Raw genomic sequence first — 24,960 nt, 5'->3', positions numbered from 1 at the left:
ACAGCTCATGGCTGCTGCTGATTGGCTGAGGGCCAACAAAAGCTCAGACACGTCCATCTTACCTTCACCTGACCTTCGATGGAGGCTCAGACAGTATCAGCTACATGCTTTTTTGTCCTGTTTGATCTGATAATAAACAAATTGAACTGTGGTTGGGTTTGTTCATGTTGTGTTGGTAGCAGAGAACAGCTTTGTTGATGAACTGCTGAGGAAGACTGACTCACACCTGAACAAGATGCCTTACATCTGTGTTTCTACCAGCGACTGTGTCTCCCTGAAGCATTGGGACTGTCTCTGGAGTGTGGTTTTGGATCTGTGGCTCAGGTTCTGGGATGGACGTGTCTGCAGGTCGCGGCCTCTCCACTGAGCAGCAGCAGGAATGTAACAGACAGAACGAAGCTCCAGCCGAGCCCATTAATCACACAGCGCAAACTGTATTGACAAGGAGCCATTTTGGATCCAGTTTCCTACCTGGCGTCACCATGGAGCTGAAGTCCAGACTGGGTTTACTGCGTCTCCAGAATGACATCACTTCCTGTGTTGATATTTACATGCAGCAAGACAAACAGCAAACAGCTGGGAGGTGATGTTGGTGGACGCAGCGCCGCTGGCTCCGATCCTTGTTTAAACTTTTTTTTTTCAGTTTTTCAATTGGTTTGAATTTGGTTTGGATCAGTGTGAACCCAGTCTGAACAGCTTTGTGACTGCCGATGTGAATCTGGTTTGTTGATGTTAAGGGAGGGGCGGGGCATATGACAGGGGCAGGGTTCAATCAGAAACATGAAGAAACAGTTCAGTCTATATTATATATCTGTTCAAAGTGATAACTATACAACACAAACATACATTCTCTCCACAGATTAATATGAATTTAACTCTTATCAACATTGTCACTGGTTCAGAGGGCTTCTATTTGACAGCATTGTTATTGTGGTTCTTTGTTCAAGTTGTGGATTTGTTAGTTATAAGACTCTTTTCAATCATTTACACATCAATTCATTATAGTGAACATCTAAACCCCCCCTCCCCCCCAACCACCACATATCTCTCCCTTCCCCCTCCCACTGCCCACCCCACCCATTCACTTTGCAGAGAGACAGGAGTGTTGCATTGTGGGTAGGTTGCAGGCGACCCACTCTCTGTTCACTCCGAGGCTTCCTGTGGAGGAACACAAAAACATGTTGAGTCTCACCTCGCTATTTAATTGACTAATAACAGGAATTCATTTGTGACCTAAACGTATCTTTGTGATCTCTCCTGACTGGACAAACTGTTTCCTCTGAGGCACAAAACTCTTTTACTGGCCACATAGAATAGTTCAGTCACAGTTATAAAGAAGATCATGTCAGATTGTCATCCACCCCGACTCCAGTTCTGCGTGAGGTTTGTGCCTCTTGGTTTTCTTGCCACTGTCGCCAGGTGCTGCTCATGGAGGGAATCGTTAGAGAAACAGTGAGAGCTGGTCTTACAGTTTTTCTCAATTGCTAAAACACTAAACCTTATTGTCTGAACCAAATCCTCAGGGCCCTCAACCCATTTATTGGATTGGTCGCCCTTTTGGCAGAACCTTAAAGGGATAGTAGCATTTTTTAAAAGTGGGGTTGTATGATCTACAAATAGCCCCTAAGTACTTTAATTGCAGTAGCAGACTCTCTGCACTCCTCCCGTTAGCAACGCCAGCCCATAGCTCTGCCCAGAGATTTACAGCATACAGAATTGTGAACAAACCCAAAGAAACGGCCTATTTTCGTGGCCTAAAAGAAGTTTTACCTGAAAAAAAAAATACAAAAAAAAAAATTATATTATAGCGAACAATGGAACTGTGTAATTTTTTTCACGTAAAACCTCTTTTAGGCCGCGAATATAGGCCGTTTCTTTGGGTCCATTCACAACAATGTATGTTGTAAATCTCTGGGCAGGGCTATGGGCTGGCGTTGCTAACGGGAGGAGTGCAGAGAGTCTTCTACTGCAATTAAAGTACTTAGGGGCTATTTGTAGATCCTACAACCCCACTTTAAAAAAAAATGCTACTATCCCTTTAAGCACTTTTCACCTAGTTAGATACAACTTGCAAACATATTCTCACCCACTGAAACACATTTTGCACTGTGATGCACTTGTGTTGCATAATAGTAAGTGCAGGCAGCAAAAGTTAAACTCAATCAAAGCACAGGTGTCTAAACTTAAACACAGCAACTCAAAACTGATCACACTTGTGGCTAATGATGTGAAGAAACCAGTCTAAGCCAGTTCAGTTCATTTTTTTTTTTTTTTTTTACTACAAGTGCTAAACAGGAATTTTGTTTTGCTTTGCAAAATGCATTTTCCTGTACATTTTCCTGTTCTGAACATAAAGATTATTTCTACAGCTTTATGATCTGAGCATTGTGTTTTCCTTTTTTCTACGTTGTGTGTAATGACTGTTCAGTGGTGTTTTTCATTTTGACTGACTCGGGGTCTGATCTGACAACAATGTTCGGTTTTGAGCAGTTTGATCTGTTTTGAGGCAATAGTTTGGTTTTGTAGGAAGAGTCAGAGGTTTTGTGAATGGGTTTTGTGTTTACAGTTTAGAGAAAAGGATGGAAGGTTTCGAGACATATGTCTCAACAATTGAGAAAAACTGTAATTCTGGAGTGACCCTCCTGTTCTCTGTGGACTCCCCTGAAGACCTAATCTTTCAAACCACCTCTGCTGCAAACCATAATAACCTTCTGGTACAGGAGTGCGTATCTGGACTGTGACATTTCTTTTCTGCTGTTCCCTGTACTTGTGATCAAACAGGAGGAAACACTGTTGGTGTAAATCTGAAAATCAGCCTAAGGACTTCAATGACCAAAACTGATGAATGAAGTGGACTCACCTGCTTCCTGTCATTTCACATCTGATTGGAGAAGGAGGTTGGCGCCCCCTGCTGGCCATAGCCCTGCCCCTGCCCCTGCCCCTGACCGTACTCTGCATCCTGGAAGACACAGATAACAACACACTGAGTGAGTGTGCATCAGTCTCACAGTAACAGTTTGCTGTGGCTGTATCCACTTCCACTTCTTAATCCTGTATGCACTTCTTGATTCTTGAGATTCACAGCGCACGGTATGTCAGGGCTTTCCCTCATCAAACTCATCAAATACACAATCCAACAACTCCAAAACACTCTCATGGACAAGTTGTGACCTGCACATTCACCACGCTATGAGGTAATATGGAATGTTACAATACAGAGTTGTTTTCAAGGCAAATACGTAGCCGGAAATATATTCCAGACACGGCTGCTCGGCAGAGTGACTTAAAAAGAGCCAGTAGTTCCGAGTATTTGCTTCATGTGTCATAATGTTACATAATTATTCGTTATTATCTCATAGTGTGGTGAATGTGCAGGTCACAACTTGTCCACCAGAGCGTTGTGGAGTTGTTGGATTGTGTTTAGTTTGATGAGGGAAACGTAGAAATACCATGAGCCTCTGTAGCGTTAGCTGAGTAGCTCATGTCTCTGCCCCGCTGTTCTAAAAACAGCTTGCACCGACAATTAAAGGTAATGAACCTACTGCTATGACTATATGGATTATGGCAATAGGCAAAATTTGCCAAAAATGCTGAAATATCCCTTTAAACCTTTGGAGCTCTTTATGGTTTCAGTGTAACAGAAAGTAGCAGAAATCTTATAATCAACAAATAAAGTCAAAATAAGTAAACAGCATTAAAGTTGCAGTTAAATCCCAAATGATCAATCCTGTTTAGCTTTCTATCGTACTATGTTTTCATTTCTTTTTAAACAGTGTTATGTTTTTGCTTTGTTTGGGATCATATGGCAAACTATTCCACAGCTTCATCCAGCCACAGAGATACACATAGGAACACTTTTTAATGTACTTGGTTGTTTTTTTGTTGTTTTTTCTTTTTTAAGTATAATTTTTGGGGCTTTTTTGCCTTTAAAGACCAGGTAAACCAAATTCAGTATTTTTTTACAGGAGAGTCAAGAGAGAGACAGTAAATGGGAGGCAGAGAGGGTGGGAATAACACGCAGGATAGGGCCGCTCGGCGTGGGATTCGAACAGTATGCACTTCTTGATTCTTGAGATTCTCCAGATTGTTTCTTGATACAATTTGACCAGATAGCATTTACACCTGGCATTAATATGTGTCTCCAGTGTCCACATTGAGATCTGATCATATATTTGCATGGGAAAATTAAAAAAGTAATGAGAAAATGAATAGTAGAAGTATTAGCCCATGTAGTTGTATGTGGATACAGGATTACTGTTTACACGTGTGTTCAATGTGGTCACAATGCGTCCCTGACCACCTTCAGAGGTGGTTTGGCCGATCGGATCACAATCCGTCCTCTCTCGTCCTTTCTTGGGTGTGAGTTTACACCTGTACTTTCATGTGGTCATGCACTATCCAACAACAATCTGATCACTGAAAACGCATGTTAAAGAGATAGTTCACCCAAAATTCTAATTTCACTCATTATCTACTCACCCTCATGTCGACTAAGAGCTGTGAGAATTTTCAGAGTCCTCCGTTCCTTCTCTGAGTTACGGGGCGGTCCGCGCAGCAGTATTTGTCCATATAATGGTTGTCAATGGATACCAACTTTCTTCGTCCAGAAAGACACACCAAAAAACATCCAAATACCTCCATAGTGCTCGTCTGTAATGTCCCTCTTGTATTGAAGCCCCGACATGAGAAATTGTTCTGCCGGTCAGTGCAAATCACGCGAGATTTGCACTGGCACAGGAAGAGCAGTGAACTGAGACACTGGGAGCTTCCGCTACAAACAAGCTTAAAACATAGACTTATTTAATTTTTTCCGGAACAATTTCTCATGTTGGGGCTTCAATACAAGAGGGACATTACAGACGAGCAGCATGGGGGTATTTGGATGGTTTTTGGTGTGTCTTTTTGGACGAAGAAAGTTGGTATCCATTGACAACCATTATATGGACAAATACTGCTGCGCGGACCCCCCCCCCCGTAACTCAGAGAAGGAACGGAGGACTCTTAATGCCAGGTGTAAACTGGGTTTAAATCTACTTCATGATTTTCCTCACTCAGCCAATCACAGTCTAAACTCCTGGTAAGTCTCCTGGTAGTTTAATTAGCAGCAGAGGCAGGTCGGGGGGGGCACCTGGTTGTATCCTTGCTGGTTGTAGTCGGGTTGGTATCCCCCCTGGTTGCTGGCATACGGGTCTTGTTCATACGCGCCCTGCTGGGCGTAGGCGTCCGGTGCAGCAGGTTTCCCCTCTGGAGGAGGAGCCCGCATGAAGGGAGCAATGATGCCTGTCTCCTTAAAGACGAACCAGAGGTTTCCCGCCCACAGGATCAGGTTAATGAAACCAAACGCCTGGAGGAGAAGAGGGTGAAGGTCATTTCACACAACATAACAGAAATACTTTTAACTGGTGCTGATATTTGATGAATCTTCTTCCAACATGCAAAAGGTTGTGTGACAACTTATCAAAGAATTATGGATTTACATTGAGGACAATGGAGTGACAGCTTGTGTACAGCTTCATCCAGCCACAGAGATACACATAGGAACACTTTTTTTTTTTAAATTTTTGGGGCTTTTTTAGCCTCAACACATGGGGCGGGTGCTCTACCAACTGAGCTAAACACTGCCCCTATACTTATTTGTTTTATTTAAGTTTCCCTCTTAGCTCATATCTCCCCTCTCTTTCCTAAAACATTTTTTGAATATTGTTAGGGAGTAAATTATTCTTTGCTTTGTATATTATCTGTGCAGTTTTAATTTTTACTAAGACAGAAAACTTTAATACCCTCAAATTAATAAACAAATTATTGGTGTGATGGTTGTATCCTGCATAGGGTTGGAGGTTACCACAGAGCTTACCACAGAGGTGTTGAGTCCAGACATGACTGGGTCGTGGACTTCACGGCAGTGGTTCTCCTTGGACTTGCAGGCCTCGATCATAGTGATGACTTTGTCTGGATCGGTGGCACTCTTCACGTCAGACAGACCCTTGGCCCAGGCTGCCGAACTCACCAGCCACATGAAGGCAAACACTCCGGTCACCCCCAGGTCCTAAAACACACAATGCATGAGTGTTGTTTCCCACAGCTCACCTGGGCAGTCGGTCAGGCGGGTGCACTTACCACCAGCGGGCCCTTGTTGTTCTCCTTGTATTTCTCGAAGAAAAAGACATAGATGCTGAGAGCCGCTGTGGAGTAGAGGAAGGCGAAGACTCCGATGGTGACGAAGAATTCAGCTGAGGAAGAGTAGTCGCCAACCAAGAAGAGACGATCTTTGCTCTCGGATTTACAGGTGGGGGCGTCGAAATACACCTGGTGGAGTCTGACAGAAGAGGAAATACTTTGGTTCAGTCTCAGTTTTAAACATCTAGCTACTCATGGTGAGGTTGGAGGTTCAGACTGAAACTTCTCTGCAGCATCTGTACAGACCAACATGAGATGTTCATGGTTCTCAGAGGATGAATCCTTTTGTTCCAGATTGTTGGAGATATTTCGGTTCCCTCTTATTGTCGCAAGATAATTTTAATCTTAACTAATTCAGTCCTTTTTTTATTACAGCCCACATCTTTTGTCTTTTCCATCTGGAGTGATTTATTCTAAATTTGAACTTTCAGTTTTCTGCCTTTAAAGGGATACGCCAACTTTTTTTTCATGTCTTGCCTCACTTCCGAGTCCATGACAAGCAGATAGACACCATTCTTTCGACTGTGCGTGCAGTAATAAGGGAGATAGAGCCGTATCGCCCGTAATTAGCTTAGCTCAAACACTGGAAGTGTATGGGTAGTGTTAGCCTGCTTCCTACCCAAGCTGAAATCAGCAGTCAGAAGCTGATTTCATTTTAGCTCTAAACTCTGTAAATATATCACTTTATCAACATTTCAAACATTTTAAGGCAAGAAAGTAGCCGTTTAGATCAGCAGTGTGTCGTTAATTTGTCTAAATACCAGCTGTTTACAATATCGTTTGGACGAATTCGGCGCTACTCAAGCTAGCCGTTGTGACCAACGCACTTCAGGTTACTTTCACAAAATAAAACACCCGTTGCTCTTTACATACAGAAGTGCTTTTACTTTGAAATAGGAAGCTAACCTACCCTCGATGTAGCTAGCTTGAACCAAAATAAACCGTCTTTGCTTGAATCCTACGTTTTGACCGATCTCGTCCCGTTACCGGTGCCTTACCGGAGAGTTTTGTCAGCTCTGAGACGAAGATCAGTCCGTTTAGAGTTGCTGAGAAGAGTGTCTCTGATGACTTTAGGTGGAAGCAGGCTAACACTACCTATACACTTCCAGTGTTTGAGCTAAGCTAATTACGGGCGATACGGCTCTATCTCCCGTGTTACTGCACGCACAGCCGAAAGGATGGTGTCTATCTGCTGGTCATGGACTCGGGAGTGAGGCAAGACATGTAAAAAAAAAAAAGAAATGTTGGCATATCCCTTTAACGACCTCAAACTCTTCTGTGGTTTTCTTTTCCATCAACCGACTCATGGGGTCTGACTGTGTTTTCTCTCTAAATCATTAGTAGATTTGATGGTGATGATGGATGGTAATGATGTAGCTATTGCACTGATATATTGTACTTACCTGAATGGATACTCAAACTCCACCTTTATACTCAGGTCGCTGTCTGTCCGGTTCTCACACTCCACCGCCATCCGAAACATCCCAGAGTAACTGCCACATGTGGAGAAGGCAAAGATGGCGAAGAACTGGAGGAGGAGGAGCAATGGAAGAATGTAAGTAACTAGAGTGCAGACCCTTAGATGTATGTGAATGCCATGAATTGGATCAGATCATAATCTGGTTCTGCCCCAAACCGTAGAAACTGACAAATCAACAGCACAGATGTGACTTGACTTTTTACACCACTGTCCAAACTAGAGATAAAACAGATACCAGTTTCACGCTGTGTCACAGTGAAAATGGCAGACATTGAGTATTACACTATCACTAAAAACAGTTAATGATCATGGGAATAACTGTGGTTAATCTAACTCACATTCTTCAGCGTGTCTAAAATATGACAGAAGGCAATTACAGATTTGTCAGCTTTCCGATATCCTTTTATACTCACAATTTTTTTTTAAAAGAAATAAGTGTATTCATACTGATCTGAGTACAAATTTTGTTGTCTTCTTTTGAAAACATGTTTTAGAATTGAACATTGAAGGTTTTAACACCAAAGATGGCGTCTGTAAACAGGTTTCTGAAACATGGGTAACCCTTTACCATTACTGACTCCTGACATTTGCTTTGTCCAAAACACAAATGTGTTGGACATGTTACTATTTCAAAATTAAAATCAAACAAAAAGCACTGCCAGTGATTTATTTGATTTTGATTAGATGGCAGTAACAGAATCCTCCGGGGTTCCCATCTTTTAGAATAATCAGGCTGAACGTGGGTAAACAAGCCTCCTAGTGAAGTTTATATCATGTTAAAATACCAACACACAACACAGTGAGCCAGGGATATAAGATTAATTAATCTATCAATTGACAAACAGCTGATCAGTGATAGTTTGATAACTATATTTTCAGGCCCACGAGACCATAATCTTAGTTTTTCTGCTTAACTGCAAACATTGTTCTCTGTAACCTGCTTGTAACATTTGAGTTTCTGGTAAATTCTCTTGACAGGGTTGAAGTTTTGAGGAGTTAAGAAGAAGCTGTGAACATCTGGGGGAGGATAAAATGATTCATAACCGTTACTTATACTTTATATGATCATTTGACACAGTTGTGTTTCCTTTTGACATGTGACTGGGTCACTCTTTCTGTGGTTACAGTAAGAAATGTGTGACCTCTTCCAAACAGATTTGTGGTTGTGATGATCACACGGTGAGTAACAGAAAAAGGAAACTTGCATTTTTATCCTTAATAGGTCAATAAGGGAAAATGTAGATGGTTCTGAGGTTTGCTCCGGTTCAGTGACAAAATTGTAGAAAGCAGGTAGAATCTATAATTTCCTGGGTGATATAGGTTTATGTCAGGTTTCTACTGGTTTAAAACCAAACCACCTGTCTCTGTAGACATGTAGCTAGAGCCTACTGAGGCTCTGGTTACAGCTATTTTAAATGCAGTTCTGTTGAAGCAGAGTTGGTGTCATTGTCTGCAGGATGATGACTCATCATCACTTCTTTCTGTAGAGTCAGAGTAGAGCTGCTGCAGGAATCAAACCCACAACCCTCACTACCACCACCACCACCATCATCATCCTCATCCTCATCATCATCCTCATCCTCATCCTCATCATCATCATCATCATCATCATCATCATCATCATCGTCATCATCATCATCATCATCATCACTGATGATCAGACTTACAGAGGACACAGTCACACACACAAACACACACCGTGCCAAGCAGGGATGGTCCGACTGTGACCATCTGCTCAGTGTGTTAGACTGTACTTCCGTCTTTGTGAGGACCAGCTCTAGACCTGATAGAGTGAGGACATGTGATCCGGTCCTCTTAGGGTTTTGGTTTGAATCTGGTTTAGGAAGTCCAGGAAGCGCAGGGTGAAAACCTCTCAGAACATTCTCAGAGCGTTCAGGGAACATGTTTGGAACGCTCAGAGAACATGTTGAATATTTTGAGAAGGACCTCAGGCTGCTGCTGGGTTTCAAAGAATTTTTAGAACTTTTTAAAAAAAAATTTTTTAAGAATCATTGGGACATTATTATAAAGGTTTGTTATATTGAGCTTCAGAGCATTGTCCTGAGTCCTGCAGCTGTAGAGACAGGAGACACCACAGGGTGATAGGAGTGGTGTGTGACTGGAGCTGTGGAGCAGGTGCTGGTTTGATGAACTCACCCACTGTAGGGCCTTGATGAAGCCCAGAGGAACCTTTAGGACCCTGAACTGACCCTGGGCCACCAGCTGCAGACACAGAGACACACGTCAGTTAATTACTGTGACCTGAGCAGAGACCAACACTGCTGACCTGTTACCTGCCATGGTACCTTTCTCAGCAACAGGAAGTGATTGTGATTACAGGGACTCATTGTAACCCCCCTGTGTCCTCCTGGGTCAAGGAAGGACAGAAGGAAGGACAAAGGGAAAGATTGGAAGGAAGGAAGGAAGGAAGGAAGGAAGGAAGGAAGGAAGGAAGGAAGGAAGGAAGGAAGGAAGGAAGGGAAAAAGGAAGGAAAGAGGAGGGAGGGAATAGATTTGTTCAAGGAAGGAAGAAGAAGGAAGGAAGGAAGGAAGAAGGGAAAGAAGAATGAAAAAGGGAAGAAAAAAGATGGAGGTATAGGGAACAGATCAGGTCAGTTGGATCAAAACAGGAAGGAAGAAGAAGTAAGGACGAAGGGAAGGAAGGAAGGAAGGAAGGAAGGAAGGAAGGATGGATGGATGGATGGATGGATGGATGGATGGATGGATGGATGGATGGATGGATGGATGGATGGATGGATGGATGGATGGATGGAGGAAGGGAACAGACTGGGCCAATTTGACCCAGAAGGACAACAGGAGGGTTAAACTGAAGGCCTGTGCCCTCTAGTGGTCAAGTTGAGTATGACAGACCGGACAAGTAACCAGGGAAGAGAGGGAGGTGTGTGTTGGAGGTACTCCAGGAACAGTGCCAGTACGACAGTGTAAAAGTACTGCAGTGCAAATAAAGTGACTGCAGTGTGAGTAACCCTACTGCATTACAAATAAAGGTTTGCATACACAAAAAGATACTACATCACAGGTAAAAGTACGACATTCTACTCTATTCTATTTTATTGTCTATTTGAACTAGTATCAGCAACAGTTACAGTATCACAACGCAGTTGCTCCTTGTGGTTACAGAATCTAAGTTAAAGTGCTTCTTGTTGTTACTGTCACAGTAACATTACGTTTTGTATTTAACCTGTCCAGTGTTGTAATACCAGTTTGTGACACTAGATGCTACTGAGTCAGCGTAGCATCTAGTCTGCCCGCTGTCTACGAAGAGAAGTAGCTTCTCTCAGAGCTTGAAGTTACACTGCTGCTCCTGACTTGCAGCGCTGCAAGGCACTCTGTGTGTCGTGCAGTACAGATGGAGAATGACGCCTGTGAATCGTGGAGCGGCAAACTTTGAAAATGAAAATGCTGAAACAATGCCCAGTGAATTGGAACAGGATCAAGCAGATTGGACTAGAGTAGGAGGGAGGACGTCTAGAAGAAGACTACAGAGGCTGTAAGTGAGGGGAAGCAAGGGAAGATTGTTGTTCAATGAAGACAATGCCTTTCAACAGGGTAAATGTTGAAAATGAGTCTATAATAAGTGAAGTTTCTTTAGAGATTAGTCTAGGGTAAGGTAAAATGTTGGGTGGCCTGTCAGTTCTTTGGTTTGAGGAGAAGATCTCAGACAAAGTAATGACTGGAAGAACAAATTTCCCCATTGATACAGTGTGTTCCCAAAATCTTGAGAAGCCTTAAATCACAGAGAATAGGACATAGCAAGACCAAGACCCAGGTGTGTAAGATGTGCTGGCAATAGTATGGGTGGGGGCTGTGCATCTTATTCCAAGTTCAAATTCTGTAAGGATGGGGTGCAGAAAAGAGCAATGGAAATCCAAAGTTAGAAAGTTCAAAACAAACATCATAGACTGAAGAAGTAAAGTAGGTAGTGCAGGGTATGACAGTGATTCAACAGTCAGTCTCAAACATTGACATTTAAGTAGAGTCTCCCATGCTGTCTCAGGTGCAGAATTCGAGTCCTGTAATAGTTACATAGAATGAAAAAATGATTGTGGTTCAGCTTTGTGGCATTTATTGGCAAGGTTGTAAATGTTTCTTTACAACAGACAAAAAAAGAGATCAAGGCTAAAAAGTAGAATGGTTACAACTGATGTGTAAAGGATTTGACTGTGATAAGCTGTTGTGTTACATCCAGGATGGCTTATCACAGAGTAGTGATTTTTGATTAATGCTTTTCCTGATTCTACAATTGAGCACTATAAGCCTTATTGCAAGAGGTCAAGCTTTCAATACATCAATAAAATGAGAAAGATGTGCTTTATATCCAAGAGACATAGCTCAAACATCATGTGGACCTAGGTTTTTGGGGACATAATACGATGAGGAGGTGGAGGTGGTGGTCAGAGAGAGGATGTACACAGTGAAACCATAAACAAAAGACAGATTCTTGATGTCTATGTAACCACTGTAGAGGACTTAAAGTAGAAGAATTAGATAGGCAAGTGCAAAGAAATAAGGTAACATGGTTATATGACATTATGAGAAGGAAACAAAATGGACTGTATGGGCAGACAGTAGAGGAGCTAATGGAAATAAGGCTATAAGGATCATTTTTTGTATGTTTCACACACTTTGCAGAACCATGTTTATTTATGGTCAGATAAATACCAATACCATAGCATACACATGGTTTCTGTACACATCATTGATGCATGTTGAAGCTCTTGTTAATATTTCCATGTTTCCCATATTCTGTGTTGTAAACTGTTTTCTTGTCAACATCTATGTCACGTCTGCCCATCCTAGGTGAGGGATCCCTCCTCTGTTGCTCACCCTGAGCTTTCTCCAATTTTTCCCTGTTAAAAGGGTTTTCTCTGGAGTTTTCCCTCAGTGGATGTGAGAGTCTAAGGACAGAGGATGTTGTTACGATGCCATGTAAAGCCCTTTGAGACAAACTGTTTGTAAAAACGGGCTATACAAATAAAATGGCCTTGCCTTGCATGTGGACTGTGATGTGATAGCAGAGGTTTAGCCGCAGTGTGAGTGACTCAATCAACAAGAATTGATAAAGAGCAGTTCATTGAGTTATTAGTTCAGACTGTGTCTTCTTAAATGATCCAATTTTTTAAGACAGATTATAAATAAGTAAAGATAACTAACAGCTTCCTTCTTTCTGCTGTTTCATCATCTCCACAACCTTAAAGTAGGGAAGGACCACACCCAGGACTGGGGCCCTGAGACCCCAAGTTAGCTCAAACCAGACTGGATCAGACTGTTAAAGACATGTGAATGTAGAAACAGATAGGCAGTCCTTGCATTTGTAATATTCATATAAATATGTGTTTTCATGATTAGTTTATTCCACAAAAATGTTGTCAATATTGATAAAAGATAGTTTTGTTGATAAAATATCTTCAGACTCCTTCTGTCCAACCAGCACTTCACCCAGCTTCCTGCCATGTGACCAAACGGCAGGTATTATACTTAATTTGACTAAAACACCTGCTGATCTAATAATATAAAATAAAAAATCGACATATCACTTCTGCTCTACCCAAATACTGATATCGTATCTATAAATATCCTCTTCTGTTACTGTGGAGAAGCTCCACCCTGATGAAGGTGGAACAGAATAAGCCAGAGGAAAAAACAGTGATGCTCTAACATTACAGGGACTGTTTCTCTGCTGGTCTCCATCTTACAGCCGCTGCTGCTGCTGCTGCTGATGCTGAGGAGGAGGAGGAGGAGGAGGAAGAGGAAGAGGAGGAGGAAGAAGAAGAAGACCCGGGTTATTGGCGTGTAAAAAAAAGAACACGACAGCAGATCCGCAGGAAAACGACGAGAACATGTAAAACCAGAGCCGGTTTGACCCGCAACAACAACATCAGCATCAGCATCCAGAGGAATCCTCCTCCTCCTCCTCCGGCTGCCATTTTACAACCACACAAACACACACAGACACAGACGCGCGCGCACACACGCAAACACATCTGGTCTCGTCACACGAACACTGAACATTAGTATTAATGTAGTTATTTCTCCTGCAGACAGTGCGCAGGGCTGAGCAGACCCGTTCTTCCCGCAGTCCGCCACAGAAAACACCCAGAACCCCCCACCCCCCTCACCCCCCATCCCCACTCCTTTACACCCGGGCATCCTGAGCTGTGAACACGGTCTAATGAGTCCGATGTGACAACGACACAAACATCTGCAGCGTCGGATTTCATCCACGGAATTAGAGCAATCAGCTGATCTGATGTCTGTTTTCTCTGCTCTGACCGTCCGCGCTGCGGCCCCGACACACAGAGGATGCTGAACCGGGAGACGCGCACAAAACCCCGGCAGCTCGGCCCCGAAACACGATGCAGACACACGGCCCAACACCACACACAGTGTAGGATACAGATGTGAGAAACAAAAGGCAGAAACATGAGAAATAAGACGGGAACGTTCAATGTTTGTACCTGGTTTACGACGTCCATCCTGCCGCCTGTCGAGAGGAGAGAGGAGATGGAGGGAGGAGGAGGAGGAGGAGGAGGGGGAGGGAGGCGGTGGGATGACGGGGGGCGGTGGGAGGAGGCTCTCTCTCTCTCTCTCTCTCACTCTGTGCCCGCGTCATTAATTTTTTATTTACTATTAATTGGACTCCATAGCTACAGCAGCTCACAGCAGCTTTGAATGTGAAACACACATGGCATGAAAGGGTTAATGAGCGGCCTCAGCCTCAACATCTGCACACGCATCAGACACACACGGCTTCCATCACATCAGATTAACTCCTACCGGGATAGTCGGGGGGGGGGGGGGGGGGGGGGGGTCATGATTGCGTCATCATGGTAGTAGGATTCTTTTTACAGTCTATGAGTAGGATGCGTTGACGTGCGGTGATGACGGTGACTTTTGACCGTGCCACGTGACGCAGGAACTGACAGTGTCTCGGTCTTTTCACTGCATATTTAATCACAGGCAAGACCACCACCACCACCACCACCTACAGATGATCACATGACACATCAGGTCACATGACATATTATAATCACTGACCCCCACCCTGTAGAAAAGAGTTACATATTAAAGATACTTTAAATGTCACGGGCTGTCTTTGATTTCTTTGTCAAATAAGCACATCATTGGGGAAAGTTTTATTTCCGTGTCAGTATGCAGCAATATAGTATGTTGGGGTTTGTACAGTACAGTCATCAATAACACTGTTTTCCAGACTTCCCAGCAGGTATTTTTCACCCTTTTATTTAATCACCCACAACAGTCAATCAAAACAGCAGCTTCAGAGCTTCTCTTCTGATCCACCATCACACACTCTGATCTTCTCTCAGTAAGCTAACACACGCTGACAGAGCAACCTCCAGGGCACACGTGGCATGTTGCAAACAACCTCAGGCGTCTTTGATGCTTTTGATGTGAAGAACTTTGTACCTTTTATCTTGTAAAGCGCTGTATGAATAAATGTTTGGACGACTTTTTGCAAAACACAAAGCAAATTCTACAGATGATGCAATGTTACAGGAAAGAGGGTGTGCAGGGGGCCTCAAGCCGACACATAGGCTACGTGACTCCAGATGTTGAACCTCTATAGTTTAACTGTTTCCTGTCACTTTAGTCAGATGGTGCAGATGGAGCTGAGGTTTCATCAGGCTGATCAGTGGTTTTGAAGCATTTAGCAATTTCCTGACTCCGCCTGATAAAGTTGAGGGCTGCATGTTGAGCTGAGACTTTAAGGCTTATAGGGAACATAAAAAGTGCATGTTTTGCCAATACAAGTGTCAAAACTCATAGGTTGTGAAAACCATATGGGTGTTTTGTTTTCATCATTTCGACCTATCCAGCTAATTTTGGAGTCACAGGCAGAGCTGTGTTCACCTGTGTCGTTCTATGTCCTGGGCTCCTCCTGTATTTTACTGTGATCTTTATTTTATGTTGGGACTACAGATGGAAATTAGCCCTAGAGGCTAAATCTGGTACAACCATCTCTTCGTTGTTCTTCAATTGATTAATGGTATTGTACACTGTCCTGTAATAATAAACTAAACTAAATTCAAACTAAGCTGTGGAGCCCCTGCAGTGGGCTGTGGAAGACATCAAGGAGCCTATAAGGTCAGGGCTGAGGCACCAGTTTGCAGTCAGTTGCTTGCCTTGGAGGAATTGTTGGTTAAACACTGGTTTTCAATATTTCACAGTGTGAAACCACCAAAGTCTGTCATGACCCTGTTGTCTTGTCTGTTTTATTTTGAAGACCTTGTCTTGTCTTCATGTGCCTAATGTGTCTCACCTGTGTTAATTGCACCATCTGTGTCTCATTCCCTCATGTATTTAACCTCAGTGTCTCCCTTTGTCTTTGTCGGGTCATTGTGGTTTGTCCTCCTGCCTTCATGTCCCTGTGTTTCCCCATTTGTGAGTAAATAAACCCACTTCGTGCAACTGAAACTGGAATCGTGGCTGTCTGCATTTGGGTCCTGCTTCCCTCAACCCTGACAAAGTCAATATTACGGTGAGCGCCAGCTAGCAAAGCATAGGGTTTGATCACCAGTAGATGATCAAACCCTATAGGAATATTCAGAAATTTAATTCAAAATTTCAATTTAATTTAAAAGAAAAGAGTCACTTTTCTTCTAATCTTGTAAAGTTTGATATAATATATAAAGCTGCACAAAATAACATGGCAATAATGTCATGCCGTATTTTTTAAAAAAAAATTATGTTTTTTATGGATCAATGTCCCCCCAGAAGCACAACGCTTAGTGCAGTTTATACACACATTATTATCATGAGGATTTGTCAGTCTGTCAATGAATGTGTCTCTACAGGACAGTCACAGACCAGCAACTGGTGACCAGTAGCAGTTTCTCAGAGGCTGAGATCACTGAGCATGAGACAGTGTCCACACCCTGACAGACACACACACACACTGTCAGCACACAGACTGATGCACTGGACCAGAATCAAGATAAGGTGAAAACAGCACATTTGCAAAGGCACTTTGATTTGACAGACAGATGACATACCCATTATCTAAACAAAACAATGACTATTTATATGACACATCTGGAATAAGCAGATCCACTGGGGTTTTCTCCGTGGACCCACAGCAGAGCACCTTGGTTTTCGTGATGTTCAGCTCCAATGAACTTTCAGCAAAGGTTTGAACCAGGTGTGGACTTCCTGCTGGTATTGTGTGTGGGTGTCAGTGAGGTGAGCTACCAGGGCTGTGTCATCTGCGTACTTGTGTGTCATTCCTTCACTGCTACACAGCCCTAGGACAGTCCTGTCTTTAAAATCAATGCACTAGATTTAAAACTATTAAAAAGCATGTGCTGTGGTCTATCCTTTAAAAAGTCTTCTATAAAATCAGAGAGGCGGTGTAACAGAGTGTTGTTATTTACGTTGTTATAAGCAGATGAAAAGTCTCTCTCTCTGCACACTACACACAGCAGATTTGGAGCTGTTGCATCCCCAGCAGCAATGAAACCACATTTTTATATAGCTGTCATATTTAGCTTTCTTCTTTTTACCGTCTTCATTATGCTCGCTGTCTGTGGGCCTCTTTTCAGCAGCTCCAGTGAAAAAACTTGCTTACATGGTTCGTTTCTTCATGCTTTTCTTGCTTGATTTGACCCTCACTTCGGTCAATCAGTAAAGTCACATGACTTTAATATAAACCTAATATTTTTATTTAAAATAAAAATATCTGCTTTATGATACGTGATGAAGGGGTTCAGTATAAAACAATTCAGTGAATTATGTGAGTTCCATTAGTATAAAACAACCTGTGTTTTTCAGACTTCATCCTCAGTAAAATAACATAACATAATAATAATAATAACATAATAATGACTCTTTTCTGCATTAAATATTAAAGAGCACCCATAGAATAGGATTTTGTGCACATTTTTCCTTGCAGAGCTGAATTTGACTGAGGTGATGCACACATCAGGATATGACAGGACTGGTTCCACCTCTGATGTTGGCCACAGGTGTATGAGTACACGATGATGTGGCTCACTGCTCAGACTGAGATTTAGTGGAATACATTATTGAGACCAAATGAGTGAAGTAAAACAGAAACTGTGATGTTCAGTCAAATGACAAGTGCTGACACACCCAGTAATCACTGACTCACTGACCAGTACACAGTCCTGTATTTACTGTCAGACTTGATCCTGTCATCTACGGCCCCCACCACTTCCTCTTTCACTTTTTGTAATTATTGCAAAATTATTTTTATTTTATTCTTTTTTTTTTTTTTCCAATAGACTTTTATTGATTTTTATCGAACAAAACATCGACAACATACAAGTGCTCTCTGTATTCACACAGATACGGAAAGAAAAACAAGTCACCATCCAAACCCAAATGTAAACTTGGCTCATGACTAAAGTAAAAAAGACATCAGAAAGGAAAAGCAAACGAAAATAAAAAAAAATAAAAAAAAATAATAATAATAATGATAAAAAAGGAATTGATAAAAAAAGTAAATAAACAAAATACAGACATATATTTATTTTTAAAAATATCTGTTGACGACCTTTAATTTTATTCCTTACTGTCCTACCAGAGCACGCCGCTCCCAGAATGCAGGTCTGTTAGTGACTCCCAGTATCTCTAAAAACAGACTGGGAGGTAGAGCCTTCAGTTACCAGGCTCCTTTACTGTGGAACCAGCTCTCTCCATGGGTCAAAGAGGCAGACACTCTAACTACATTTAAGTCTAGACTTAAGACCTTCCTTTATGACAGGGCTTTTAGTTAGGGCTGGTTCAGGTAGCTCTGAACCATTTTATAGCTACGCTGCTATAGGCTTAGACTGCTGGGGACACATCTGGTTACACAGAGCCCTCTCCTTTTTCCTCCTCTCCTCTCCTCTCCTCTCCTCTCCTCTCCTCTCCTCTCCTCTCCTCTCCTCTCCTCTCCTCTCCTCTCCTCTCCTCTCCTCTCCTCTCTGCACATTTTGAACTGTCATTATCATTATCTGTTGCACTTTGTAGTTTGGCCATGGTGTCTTGCCCTCTCTCTGTGTTTCCACATATCCACCGGAGTATGGCAAGCCGTTTGAGCATTTATTCCATATCCTTGATATCAGGCTTCAGTGTCATTCACTAGTTTGACTACTATCAGCACTAGTTGGATACCTGGCCACACTAGTTAGACATTTTGTCCAACTAGTTGAACAAAGAGTCTTACTAGTCACTCTTTTTCAGCAACTAGTGACACTTTTGTCAAGCTAGTAACAACATAAGCCTTACTAGTGAAGCCAGAAGCCACACTAGTGGCACCAAAATACAAACTATACAGCATTTTGACAGACTTGTGGCCCTCTGGGCTCAACTAGCAATGCTCAAAGTCTTACTAGTGAACTAGTGAGCTGCAAAAGTGCTGACTAGCTAACTAGTAGCGACAATTCACCTCACTAGTTTGCTAGTAAGCTCAAATTATTTACACAAGTTACACTTGTAAGAGCCAAAATCATCACTAGTGTGACTAGATAGCGATTTGCCCCTTACTAGTTAAACTAGGAAAAGTCTCCTTGACCATACTAGTTAACTAGTGGGGCTTAAAATGTTTACTAGTTGAACTAGAGGAAGCTGAAATGCTCACTAGTTCAACTAGTAACACCTTATTGAGCTCACTAGTTAACTAGTGGGGCTTAAATGTTTACTAGTTGAACTAGTGACACTGACATGCGCACTAGTCACACATGTAACACATCTTTTGACCTCACTAGTTAACTAGCAGAGCTAGACTTATTTCTAGTTGAACTAGTGGAAGCAAAAATGTCAACTAGTCACACTAGTAACACCAAATGGTAATTAGGGGGCGGAATATGATTATAAATGGTTGAATCTTACTGGTTCTCCAACATGAATGCCACCTAGGGGAGCTTAACCCTTTAAAGCCTGAGGAACTTTTAATCCTCTGGTCCTGTTGCATATCTCCTGCTCCAGTTTTTAGCCGCAATTTTTAACATCACACCATGTCAAATTAAAAACAGGTATAATAGTTTTTTTTCTCTGTTACGTAGGGTTAGGTGTCTTCCAATGAATGATGTGTAATTGCATCAATATTTTTATTATCAAACCCTTTCATGGCCTATTTTAGTAAGGGGCTGCTATCTGTCATAAAAAATGTTGAAAAACGGCTTTCAATCAAAAAATGTAAAAATAATTAAATAAATAGTGTCATTTTTTCCAACTATCATGAAAAAAGGCATGTCTGCCTTTGAACAGTGCTGACATTGATTTGTTTGCTTATAGTTTGCTGGAGCATTTCTTTTCCATTTCATATGGCCATATAGCTACCGTTCCGTTTCTTGTGACATGTTGGTTAAAAGGCATGATCATGTGACTTTGTGCACAAAAACATGACATCATGATACATATGGCTAGAGAAGAGTTGAAAGACCGTCATATGTTTTACCGGACCTCAATTGACCAAGGGAAAGTGGTAGACTAATCTGATATTTTAGTTGGAGTTTTGAAAAAAGCCAGGTAAACTAGTGTTACTAGTGCTACTAGTGGCACTAGTAACACTTGCAACTGCTAGACTACTGTTACTAGTGCTACTAGTGGCACTAGTAACACTTGCAACTAGTAAACTAGTGTTACTAGTGCTACTAGTGGCACTAGTAACATTTGCAACTAGTAAACTAGTGTTACTAGTGCTACTAGTGGCACTAGTAACACTTGCAACTGCTAGACTACTGTTACTAGTGCTACTAGTGGCACTAGTAACACTTGCAACTGCTAAACTACTGTTACTAGTGCTACTAGTGGCACTAGTAACATTTGCAACTAGTAAACTAGTGTTGCTAGTGCTACTAGTGGCACTAGTAACATTTGCAACTAGTAAACTAGTGTTACTAGTGCTACTAGTGGCACTAGTAACACTTGCAACTGCTAGACTACTGTTACTAGTGCTACTAGTGGCACTAGTAACACTTGCAACTGCTAGACTACTGTTACTAGTGCTACTAGTGGCACTAGTAACACTTGCAACTGCTAGACTACTGTTACTAGTGCTACTAGTGGCACTAGTAACACTTGCAACTGCTAAACTACTGTTACTAGTGCTACTAGTGGCACTAGTAACATTTGCAACTAGTAAACTAGTGTTACTAGTGCTACTAGTGGCACTAGTAACATTTGCAACTAGTAAACTAGTGTCTCTAGTGCTACTAGTGGCACTAGTAACACTTGCAACTGCTAGACTACTGTTACTAGTGCTACTAGTGGCACTCGTAACACTTGCAACTGCTAGACTACTGTTACTAGTGCTACTAGTGGCACTAGTAACACTTGCAACTGCTAGACTACTGTTACTAGTGCTACTAGTGGCACTAGTAACACTTGCAACTGCTAGACTACTGTTACTAGTGCTACTAGTGGCACTAGTAACATTTGCAACTAGTAAACTAGTGTTACTAGTGCTACTTAGTGGCACTAGTAACATTTGCAACTAGTAAACTAGTGTCTCTAGTGCTACTAGTGGCACTAGTAACACTTGCAACTGCTAGACTACTGTTACTAGTGCTACTAGTGGCACTAGTGTGACAGTGGTGGTCCTGTCACTATGCCTCCAATTGATCATGTGCCCTGGCTACTTGGCCAAGGGGATGTCCCTTTGGGTGACTGGCAAGCGCTCATGACTCTTACCCGGGAGGTGTGGGTTCAATCCCCGCCCGGGCCCTCTTCACCTTGCCACACTAGTAACACTTGCAACTGCTAGACTACTGTTACTAGTGCTACTAGTGGCACTAGTAACACTTGCAACTGCTAGACTACTGTTACTAGTGCTACTAGTGGCACTAGTAACACTTGCAACTGCTAAACTACTGTTACTAGTGCTACTAGTGGCACTAGTAACATTTGCAACTAGTAAACTAGTGTTACTAGTGCTACTAGTGGCACTAGTAACACTTGCAACTGCTAGACTACTGTTACTAGTGCTACTAGTGGCACTAGTAACACTTGCAACTGCTAGACTACTGTTACTAGTGCTACTAGTGGCACTAGTAACATTTGCAACTAGTAAACTAGTGTTACTAGTGCTACTAGTGGCACTAGTAACACTTGCAACTGCTAGACTACTGTTACTAGTGCTACTAGTGGCACTAGTAACACTTGCAACTGCTAGACTACTGTTACTAGTGCTACTAGTGGCACTAGTAACACTTGCAACTGCTAAACTACTGTTACTAGTGCTACTAGTGGCACTAGTAACACTTGCAACTGCTAGACTACTGTTACTAGTGCTACTAGTGGCACTAGTAACACTTGCAACTGCTAAACTACTGTTACTAGTGCTACTAGTGGCACTAGTAACATTTGCAACTAGTAAACTAGTGTTACTAGTGCTACTAGTGGCACTAGTAACATTTGCAACTAGTAAACTAGTGTCTCTAGTGCTACTAGTGGCACTAGTAACACTTGCAACTGCTAGACTACTGTTACTAGTGCTACTAGTGGCACTAGTAACACTTGCAACTGCTAGACTACTGTTACTAGTGCTACTAGTGGCACTAGTAACACTTGCAACTGCTAAACTACTGTTACTAGTGCTACTAGTGGCACTAGTAACATTTGCAACTAGTAAACTAGTGTTACTAGTGCTACTAGTGGCACTAGTAACACTTGCAACTGCTAGACTACTGTTACTAGTGCTACTAGTGGCACTAGTAACACTTGCAACTGCTAGACTACTGTTACTAGTGCTACTAGTGGCACTAGTAACACTTGCAACTGCTAAACTACTGTTACTAGTGCTACTAGTGGCACTAGTAACACTTGCAACTGCTAGACTACTGTTACTAGTGCTACTAGTGGCACTAGTAAACTTGCAACTGCTAAACTAGTAGCACTAGTAACATTTGCAACTAGTAAACTAGTGTTACTAGTGCTACTAGTGGCACTAGTAACACTTGCAACTGCTAGACTACTGTTACTAGTGCTACTAGTGGCACTAGTAACACTTGCAACTGCTAGACTACTGTTACTAGTGCTACTAGTGGCACTAGTAACACTTGCAACTGCTAGACTACTGTTACTAGGGCTACTAGTGGCACTAGTAACACTTGCAACTGCTAGACTACTGTTACTAGTGCTACTAGTGGCACTAGTAACACTTGCAACTGCTAAACTACTGTTACTAGTGCTACTAGTGGCACTAGTAACATTTGCAACTAGTAAACTAGTGTCTCTAGTGCTACTAGTGGCACTAGTAACACTTGCAACTGCTAAACTACTGTTACTAGTGCTACTAGTGGCAGTAGTAACACTTGCAACTGCTAGACTACTGTTACTAGTGCTACTAGTGGCACTAGTAACACTTGCAACTGCTAGACTACTGTTACTAGTGCTAGTGTTTACCAGTTGCAGTAGTTCTACTAGTGTCACTAGTAGCGCTAGTGACACTAGTTTACCAGTTGCAGTAGTTCTACTAGTGTCACTAGTAGCGCTAGTGACACTAGTTTACCAGTTGCAATAGTCCTACTAGTGTCACTAGTGCCACTAGTAGCGCTAGTGACACTAGTTTACCAGTCGCAGTAGTTCTACTAGTGTCACTAGTGCCACTAGTAGCGCTAGTGACACTAGTTTACCAGTTGCAATAGTCCTACTAGTGTCACTAGTAGCGCTAGTGACACTAGTTTACCAGTTGCAATAGTTCTACTAGTGTCACTAGTGTCACTAGTAGCGCTAGTGACACTAGTTTACCAGTTGCAGTAGTTCTACTAGTGTCACTAGTAGCGCTAGTGACACTAGTTTACCAGTTGCAATAGTTCTACTAGTGTCACTAGTGCCACTAGTAGCGCTAGTGACACTAGTTTACCAGTTGCAATAGTCCTACTAGTGTCACTAGTGTCACTAGTAGCGCTAGTGACACTAGTTTACCAGTTGCAGTAGTTCTACTAGTGTCACTAGTAGCGCTAGTGACACTAGTTTACCAGTTGCAGTAGTTCTACTAGTGTCACTAGTGCCACTAGTAGCGCTAGTGACACTAGTTTACCAGTTGCAGTAGTTCTACTAGTGTCACTAGTGCCACTAGTAGCGCTAGTGACACTAGTTTACCAGTTGCAATAGTTCTACTAGTGTCACTAGTTTACCAGTTGCAGTAGTTCTACTAGTGTCACTAGTAGCGCTAGTGACACTAGTTTACCAGTTGCAATAGTCCTACTAGTGTCACTAGTGTCACTAGTAGCGCTAGTGACACTAGTTTACCAGTTGCAGTAGTTCTACTAGTGTCACTAGTAGCGCTAGTGACACTAGTTTACCAGTTGCAGTAGTTCTACTAGTGTCACTAGTGCCACTAGTAGCGCTAGTGACACTAGTTTACCAGTTGCAGTAGTACTACTAGTGTCACTAGTGCTACTAGCATAAACCATTATGAACTTATGGACCAAAGTTATTTTACATTGAATTTTACAGTTTTTTGTTTAAAAAAAGGTAAAAATGCAACTTTGAGGCATAATCTCTCCAAAATGATACCAGAAATTTGCTTAATAATGAATGAGGAAGTAGTCTGGGTGGTCCTGAGGTTAATTGTAGCCTACCATTGTCTGAATTTATGGGCCAAAGTGATGTTACAATAGTATTAGAGCTTTTCTGGTTCAAAACAAACCAAAACAAGACAACTTCGAGGCTTAATTTCTCCAAAATGTATTTTGAAAATTGATTTATTTTGAAAACTGACTGTATTCTCTCGACTCGTGTTTCTTTGTGTGACTTCTTGTCAGGATTGAAGTGATCGCTCGCGGCTGTCAATGTTCTCATAGTGCAACACCTGCTTGGATTTATTTTTTAATCTCCACTATCGCTATGACTTTCAAGTTTATCATGATTGAAAACAGACCATATGCAGTGCACAGTAACTGAAGAAACCTAATAGGCCACCAGTACCAGTTTAATAAATACTCATGGTATGTTAAATGATATCAGCTGCATATTAATGTTTTTCTTTTTTGATGTGTAATTTATTTATTTTAAATCAAACTGTTAGAGATCTGTTTGATTTTCATGTGCACTACATTTACAGCATGCCCTCTAAATTAATTGCATTGCAATTGCATTTTATAATAATAAAAAAAAACATCTCCTGCAACCGCTGCCGCTCAAAGTCAATATCCAGAGCTGTCACTTTAAGGCTTTTCAGCACTCATTTGAACACTGACCAATAAAAATCTTTATCCCGCCCATTCATTTGCATGCTGTTTACTAGTGGAACATGTTGCCTTCTAAGTGGCACTTGCAACTCTACTGGCTGTGTGTCTCATCTAGCATGTTAA

At 42.0% G+C, this 24,960-nt stretch overlaps 1 protein-coding gene across 2 annotated transcripts; it reads right to left on the bottom strand.

The window, feature by feature from the left end:
• Nucleotides 1-283: 283 nt before the first annotated feature.
• On the bottom strand, nt 284-14,208 carry sypa (synaptophysin a). Of its 2 annotated transcripts, none has more exons than XM_085780754.1 (8): nt 14,137-14,208; nt 9,815-9,880; nt 7,581-7,705; nt 6,118-6,316; nt 5,855-6,046; nt 5,129-5,344; nt 2,861-2,959; nt 284-1,158 (listed from the first exon to the last, which is right to left on the bottom strand). In XM_085780754.1, the coding sequence occupies exons 1-7, from the start codon at nt 14,152-14,154 to the stop codon at nt 2,876-2,878; spliced, it is 900 nt and encodes a 299-aa protein (XP_085636880.1). In that variant the 5' UTR covers nt 14,155-14,208; the 3' UTR covers nt 284-1,158; nt 2,861-2,875. The 2 variants fall into 2 exon arrangements, with proteins under 2 accessions (XP_085636880.1, XP_085636881.1); XM_085780755.1 differs by having other exon boundaries at nt 2,861-2,941.
• Between the last annotated feature and the right edge of the window lie 10,752 nt (nt 14,209-24,960).

This window comes from Trachurus japonicus, chromosome 7 (genome assembly GCF_045865225.1).
Source record: "Trachurus japonicus isolate A0001 chromosome 7, Traja_1.0".
Lineage (NCBI taxonomy): Eukaryota > Metazoa > Chordata > Actinopteri > Carangiformes > Carangidae > Trachurus > Trachurus japonicus.
Note: the sequence above shows the minus strand (reverse complement) of the source record. Positions and strands in the feature narration are given on the sequence as shown.